The sequence below is a fragment of the Mangifera indica genome, chromosome 6, assembly GCF_011075055.1.
Source record: "Mangifera indica cultivar Alphonso chromosome 6, CATAS_Mindica_2.1, whole genome shotgun sequence".
Lineage (NCBI taxonomy): Eukaryota > Viridiplantae > Streptophyta > Magnoliopsida > Sapindales > Anacardiaceae > Mangifera > Mangifera indica.
The window spans coordinates 7,323,313-7,332,153 of NC_058142.1; the positions used below are offsets into that span (position 1 = coordinate 7,323,313).

The following is an 8,841-nucleotide window of genomic DNA, read 5'->3' on the forward strand; positions in this document are numbered from 1 at the left end:
TTCAAGTGCCTTTTTATGTGATCATGTGTTTATGGTTGCCTTTCTGTGAATCAGTAGAAGCCCTACTACCTTATAGGGAGATGTGGAAATATTCGAGACAAATTCGATGTGTATATCTTCATGAATGAGCATCCAAACACAAGTTTGTACTAAATCCCCTTCTATATTATATGTATTATGCCTATAGATCTGGAGGTTAGGGTTTTGTCATCAAATTTTACTTTTTATATTGCCTATAATTGTTAGAATAGGGATTGCAAAAGCCTACATCAACTTGTCTAAATGTTGCACAATCCCAAATCTAAGCCTTCAAGGATATCCATATTTTCATCGTCAATTCCAATTTATTAGTCATTGATTACGGACGAAAAATCATCAATTATGATAAATTACCATCGCTTCCCTACAAACTTTTAATTGTCAATTATTATCTATTGGTGATAAAGATGATGGTGAGGTGAAGAAAAATTGAAAAAAATAAAGATACTTAAAATATATATATATATTTGTTATTATTGGAGGGTAAATTAGTAAATTAAATATTATTGAAGAACAAATTGGTTATTCTTATCTATTTTTTATAAAAATATTTTAGTAACTTAGATAAAATTAAAGATATATTCGCAATTGATAGTTATATTAAATGTGCGGACATTTTTGTTAGTGCACCAACAAAAGACTAAACAATGATACAAAATAAAATCAAATGGAATTCTTTAACGAAAGTAAATTATGGATTTGTAATTAATAGAACTTTTCAAATTTTAAAGGTAAAAAATTGTTATTTCACCAAACTTTGGGTGGGATGGCCTTTCGCCTTTTAAAAAAAAAAAGAAAAAACCATGCAAGCCCACATGAATATTGTAGCTAACTGCAAGCAAAAATCCAAAGCACGCCACCATCTTTGTCTTCCTCCTACCCCTTCCCTTTAAATACTCCCTTCCTCCTCCTCTGTGTCTTAACCCAATCAACTCTCTTCTCTCTCTCTCCCTCTCCCTCTCTCTCTCTCTCTCTCTCTCTCTATAAAATAAAAACAAAAACAAAATGGAGCAACAACAAAATCTACCAGTAATAGCCAAAAGAATATGGAGTACAGTACGATTAGTTTTCTTCATGCTGAGAAAAGGCCTATCCAAAAGGAAGCTCATTGTGGATCTCAACATGATGCACAAACGCGGCAAGATTGCTGGCAAAGCCCTCAGCAACCTCCTCCATCACCACAGCCACCACCACGCCTCCTCCTACGTGGCGCCCCCAAATGAGTACGAGTTCAGCTGCAGCAACACACCCAACTACACCTTCCCTTTCCACCTCACAAAGAGGAAGAACAACTACCACCATTTTTTCGGGTGCGCCCACGCGCCGCCTACTCATGACGAAGATGTAGCCACTGCCAACGCCGTCAGAGTGGCTCTCGAGATGTTCAACAATAATGACACGGTGGTTGAGGCTTCCCCGGCGTTGCCTGGTTTCGGAAGAACCCCGTTCGTGAGGCCATTGAGAATAACGGACTCTCCCTTCCCTTTGAGAGACGTTGATGAAGATAGTGGGTATGTTGACAAAGCAGCTGAAGAATTTATTCAAAAGTTCTATAGGGAGTTGAAGAAACAGAAGAAAATGTCCATGGCTGAGTGCTAATTACGGTTTCCCCTTTTTTTTCAATTATCAAGTAAATTTTGTTTATGTTTTTAATTAGTGTAAATAAGAATAATTAAAAGTTTACGTGAACTTTTAATGTTTTAATTTATGGGTGTTGGAAATAATAAAATTATGCATACAAATAACTTCTTAATTTTGTATTCGAATAATAACATGTCACTAAATTTTAAGACTACCAAATATAATAAAATTATACGTATACATATTTGGTATACAATTTAGATACACAGATGGTATATCATTTTGTGATTAGATAATTTTAAATTAAAGATAAAATAATACCCAATTACATAATAACATATTATCTGTGTATGTAAATTATGTATCAAAAATATATACACATAGTATTACTTCATTATAATAGAAATGTGTATCCTAGAGGGATCAATTTCAATGCATATAATTCTCCTTGTTCAAATTTTGTCTCATTTCAATAAAATTAAGAAGCTCAAAAAATTTAGAATTTCAATCTTCTTTCTTTTTCTCTTCTCACCCAAATCCTGAATAAATTCATTTTTTTATTTAAATAAATAAAAAACTATTCAATTCTTAACTTGGGTATCTTTGTTCTTTGGATACCTTGCATCTCTCACACACAAAGTCAAACCAAAGTATTTAAACTTCAACCCTAAGTAATGATTTTCCTCATTCTTATGGGAAGCTAGCTTTAAAAAAGCTTTTGATGGCTTCGGGTTAAGAATTTTAGCAACTTTACCTTTAAGTCTTTTGAATTAGTTTCATATACCGATATTAACTTTTAGAGTTTTCATCAAGATCATAACGTGTGTAAAATAATGAGAACACGTTTTGAATTCAGTCTTAAATTTTGATATCATTTTCCACTTTCGTTGGGTTAATTTTTTTTTCTTGACATGAGAAATTGAAGGGTTACACAACCGACATGAATTAATAAAATAATTAAATGTGGGAAATTGGTTTAATTTACAGACTGAATGCCACATTGATTCCACTAAATTTGATGGAGTTTTTCAAGTCTTTATGTGATTCCACTGAATCTGCTTAAAGTAAGCACTAAATGGCCGGTCCCAGTCCCCCGGTGACTCCTCAAAATAATATAAGCCTTTTCCCACTTTATCTTTTTCAATTTTTCTGCTTTAGAGTATTATCATATTTTGAAATTCTACATGAAAGAAACTTCCTCATATTAAGGTTGGATGCAATTGGGTGCTTTTGAAGATTGAAATCATAGTCACAAACCCAAACTTGAACACCTGTTGGAACCTAAAGTAATTTTAAAGGTTGTAAAGAGTTTTCATCTTTCACAAAAGCTTCATCTGGCGACTACTAACATAGGAGTCAATGATGGAGGAGCTTCATCAGCTTTAGCCTTAATTTTAATTAGTTCATTAAAAAGACAATAATCCAAAAATACTTATAAGAACTCCTATCAGAAAATAATCATAATCACTGAAGTTAACTAATTAAAATTTGTCTATTTCCATTATATATTTAACAAATAATCTTATGTACACTCAGTTTCAAATATTTAATTATATCTCAGATGATATATTATCATATAATTAAATATCATTTTATTTTTAATTTAAAATCAGTAAATCTTATATTAATACAATATTAAGATACTAACTAAGTAATCAAAATTGGGTGTATATAGTTTTTATTGATATTTAATTGTTAATTTAAGTTTAGAAAACTCTATAAATTGTGATTAATTATTTTTTAAGAGAACATAAAATATTTAAAGTATAGAGAGAGAGAGAGGGAGGTAGCATTACACATCTTAAAATAATTGGAGTTGAATAATTGAAATAATCACTGTTGATGCGGGAAATGAATATGCGCATATAAAATACAATGATATAAAATAGTGATACAAGGAGATTATAAAAGCGGTTCATTCTTGGAGCAAAACTTAATTACGTTCACTGTTATCTTATCATTTTTCATTCCGAGAATGTATTTTAGTAAACAATTGTATAAAGTTTTTTTAGTGTTCTTCTAGTTGTTTAATGAGATCGGAAGATTGAAGGAAGAAGATAGAAAAAGAGATCTTACAATCTAGTTGCTGTTAGTATTGTTAGAGAAAAAGGATGAGATATTTCTCTCATAATAGAGTCAAGAATTGTCTTTTTCTTCATTTTGTAATAGAAATTGGACAGCCCATTTTCTATTATCATTGTGTGGCCTCTATTTATAGAGTAAGGAAAAAAAAAACATTATTATAATAATTGAGATATACATGACCTAGATCTTTGTATACATGAATGACCTATATCTTTGTATATATGAAAGATGAATGTGCGATCAAAATTGTTGAAAGTGGTACTGCTACTGTATATTTATTGCGATGTAGATTACTTGGTCATCATGGTGATGACAACTTTTCCTTGATTGTGTTCTAATGGCAGCTCATGCACTCAATTTAAAAGAGGATGCGTGGCCTTCGTCAAGCGACTAAGCATTTTTATTTGAGGCAATTTTACTTTACTCATTCAATATTGATAAGAACCTACTCATTCGTGCTTTAAAATAACAAATATCTCAATAACGTGTTATATTTTTAGTCGCTTAGTTGGATAACTACCTTCTGGTGACTAGGTACTATTCGTGGCATCATTCTCGAGGTATAAGCTTACCCTCCAAACAATCAAGATTTGATAATTGATTTTGATTGTAGAAAATAGTAATTAAATTATTAAGTTGACATCAAAGTTTACTTGGGCTAATTAGATATTGTTAAGCATCAAAAGTTCGGGAATGGGCAACCGAGAAGGGCACAGCTAAGTACAAATTGATCGTCAAAGTAATATGTTTTATGCACTGTGGATTTGGTAATCAATGCTAGCAAAATTTGGCTGCTGCAAAAGCAAATTTCGCAGAAAAATTAGTAGAAAATTAAAAGAAAATTTTTTAAAAACCCTCTTTCTGGTGAGCTAACCCTACTTTTCTTTACATAATTTATCATTCTTCACTTAGCTTTATATATGTGTAAAACAATCGTTGGACGACTCCACTGTAGACCTTCTAAAATTTTTAAAATCTAAATCTGTATCCCCGTTGACAGTTTTGCATCAAAAACAGAATTCTAATCAAATATCTTGCATAAAATTTTGGATTTTGAAGGTTTTTTAACATGTATTTCTCTAGAGAAGCAAGATGTCACATATATTCAATATTAGAAAAAGGGAAATAGATTACTGAATTTGAATAAAACAAAAACATTGAAAGCAACGGGAAAACAAAGTTTCGACAAAAATAATTCTGAAACAATAATAAAATAATAGAGAAAACATGAACTGGAATGCGATTTCTTGTGGGCAAGATATGTTTAATTTTTATAATCACAAGTCGTTTTTAACTTTTGATTACTTTTTTTCTTTATAATGCATAATGAAATTGGTGGCTTTGGCTCTTATAAGGCCAAAAGGTTTAGGTAATATGTTAGGTGTAGATGTGAAAGTGAACTTGATCAGGGCAAATGCGGCACAGGTGTCTCTCTTTCAGGTATGGTTAAGTGAAATTAGATTTAATTATAACTTGTCATTAATCTTTTCCTTAATCAATCAGTCAATCAATCAGTGGCTAATGATTGAATTCTACGGAGAAAATCATGCTAAATTGCTAATTAACTTTGATTTTAATTATAAATTTAGAATCTTAAAATTGATGTTATTTATATCTACTCTTATTGATCAAATCTAGTGTTGAGTAAACCTAATAAATGGGAAAGAAATATAGAATTATTAGATAATGGCAAACGCCTTATAAGATTAAGGATAATTACTTGCATTTGTTTCTTAATTAATCTATTGGCAGCTGAAATTACTGATTGAATTCTACTCTATTATTGAAGATTTGGTATATAACAATATTATATTATATAATATCAATAAAATATATAGTGTCCATAAATACAAGAACAATAAAATTATAAAGAGATTAATTAAAATAGTCTAATTTTTTGTTTTGTATATATATTGAGTTACTTTTTTTTTATTATACATATATAGTTTAAAATATAAAATATCAAAAATATCTTAAGCTTTTTACTCACTCAGCCAAGACTCGTTTACCCAAGATATAAACTCACATAACCATGATATAAAATGCACCCACTCACTCAGCCAATACATAAAACCTACAAATGAATATTATTATGAATTTAAAAAAAATTCACACACACTTGACCAGCCAACCAACCTTCCCAACCATGGTTGGTCGACTAACCCCAAATCTCATAATCTTCTCTTTTAAAAGCAAAATCAAAATGAAAAGTGTTTATATTTATATAATGAAAAAAAAAGTAGCTAAATATGTATAAAAGACACAAAAGATGACTATTTTAATTAATATCCTAAAATTATATATACATATTTTTTAAGTATACAAATGTATATATACTTAATATATATCATCATGTGATGTGATGATTTTAAATTAAAGATAAAATACTACTCAATCACATAATAATACATATAAATATATATTTATTTGTATATTTAAAGTAGATATACGTAGAACTACTCATAAAAGAATTATGTATGAAAGATTTTGAAGTTAATTAGAAGGAAAAAAATATTAGAAATTTTAATTAGATTCTGTATATCTTGGAGAATCCGCGTTTGATTTACTAGCTAACTGATTTAATTCATACAAAAGCCTACTCATAATTCAATTATTGGACCTCTTCAATCATTTTCTATGTTGATTGTAACTTGTAAACATTTCATGTCGAGTCTGTTGATTTTTTTGTGGACTTTGTTGTCACTTGGAAGAAACTTGCCTGTCGAAATAATAATTAATTAATTAATTGTTAGTAAGAATGTTTTGAGCTTACAATTACAATTTCTTTTTCCACCTTTATATATATAATTATAATTAATTAAATATTAATGAGATCTTTTATTATCACTGTAGTATATATTTTTGAGTTATATATAAGATAGATTATGATAATGATGATTAGAACTGATTAAATAACTTTATTTTTCATTACATATATGATCAAATGTAATTCAAAGTATGAGAGAGAATAACGAAGATAAAAGAAATTTTAATGCAGTTCGGTCTATTATTAAAAAACTATGTCCACAATTATGTAATTGGTTGTTCATTGAGAGAATAATAGCAAAATTATAATTATAATAGTTTTGAAAGCTATGGGTGTTTGTTTAAAACTTATACCTTCGTGGTAGTCTTTTATATTTATAGGATTGAAAAGTGGAGTTACATGTGGATATTGTCTCTATATATTTTTAATTCAAATATGAATCTAGATCTTTATTTTTATTCCAATTGTATTAAAATAGAATAATTACATTGATAAAGTGATCCTAATTTAGCAGATGATCATTTTTGTTGTAAACACGAGGAATATAAATCTGATCTCGTAAATGTTGAGAAGATATATTGTTATGCAAAGTTCTTCATGCTATCTTCAAGTGGTAGGATTTCTTCCCACATTTCTAGATAATGGTAGATAGGTTACATCTCTAATCTTTGTTTTTGTGATTTGACACTGATTAGTTGCATACCAAGTGTCATATCCATGAATTTGGTTAAAGAGGAATTTTTACCATTTAACATTTGCCCCAATTTTTTGGAGTGTAAGACTTTGAAAAGTCTTAACTTTTTTACACAACTCGACAACATGAGATTCAGGGTAGGTCATCAAACATCATAACGATAACGCTTTTATGATATATTTAATGTGTCATATACTTGTGTCATGCACCAATCACAACAAGTGGTGTGGGATTGTTTTAATGTGTTGTAAGGTTACCTCAAACAATGGGGATTGCCTTTCGCCTAGTCTAGGTTTGCTTGTGAAACTCATTGATGATTTTTTTTTTTTTGTGTTAGATTTTTTCTTAAAAATTTTGGCATTCTTTGCTTTTTTCAAAAACTCTAACACGATTTGTTTGTTGAAACAATCCTTATAAAGAAATTGTTCAAGAGTTATCTACACTCGATGTTACGAAAATAGGTTTTCTATCTTTGATTATTTTCATTTTCATAATGAATATAATGAAAGTAGTCCTCAGGGTTTGTTGCATAAGGATATGTTGCTAAGGTTTCCAAGTGATATTTTTAGATAGAGTTAATGCCTATATATGTATAATGACTATTGTGTTATATGTGTTATTTCTTTTTACAAATATGAGATCGTCTACAATCTGTCCTATTTAGTTAACCAGGGATGAGAACTCTAGGATCATATACTCTAGATCTCTATTTAAAGAGTCAAGCTCTTTGGAATACATTCTTGCCAACCTATTGGTGTTTAGTCAATGATAAATAAGTGAGAAGCATTTATTGGAAGCTAACAAGGGCAAGAAGGCAATAGAGCATCAATAAAAGAGGTCTCAGGCTGTTGAATGCCTTATTGTAGTCATTGTGGGTAGTATCATAGGGGGCTACTCGTGATCTTGTTGTTCGATGCCCATATCTCTGTGGTGGTTCTTTATATTTATAGGACAAAGAGGTGTAGTTACATCTAGATTTGCCTCTAAATATTCATAATTCAAATATGAATCTAGAAATTTATTCATATTCTAATTGTACTAAAACATGATAATTATATTGATAACATAATCTTGATTTGATTAGAAATGATTGGTTTCTCTTATAAACAAAAGGGAATAGGAAAAGGGATCTTATAGTGTTTGAGAAGATATATTACCATATGAAGTTTTTGTTGTCTTCAAGAGGTAGTACGATTTCTTCCAACATTTCTAGACTATTGGTGGATAGATTTTTTTTTTGGTTATTGTTTTCATAAGTTGTTGTTGATCAATCGTATCCTATGTGTCATACAATAATAGACTCAAGGGGGTCAAAAGAGACAACTGACCCACTTAATTTCAATAATTATTTCAACTCTTTAAATATAATTTATCAATATAACTCCTTTATATTGATCTCTTTAGATTTTATTATTTTTTATTAATCTCTTATATTTTATTTTTATTTTATGTTGATCTCCCTAAATTTTATTTCTAAATCTTCACTGGTGTCATATCTACAAGTTAAATCAAGGAGAAGTGAAAACATTGACTAAGTTGCATACAAGTTGTAAGATTTTCTATGTCATATATTTGAGTTCTTGATCATGTATTAATTAATAAAAAAGTATAAATGCTCAATCAATGAAACAACCTCCTTTATAAGCTCAAACTTTATACAAAAAACCAATTAAAA

General features: G+C 29.4%; 1 protein-coding gene across 1 annotated transcript; it reads left to right on the plus strand.

The window, feature by feature from the left end:
- The first annotated feature begins 1,044 nt into the window (after nucleotides 1-1,044).
- On the plus strand, nucleotides 1,045-1,638 carry LOC123218993. Its single transcript, XM_044640650.1, has one exon. The coding sequence runs from the start codon at nucleotides 1,045-1,047 to the stop codon at nucleotides 1,636-1,638; it is 594 nt and encodes a 197-aa protein (XP_044496585.1).
- Nucleotides 1,639-8,841: the final 7,203 nt, after the last annotated feature.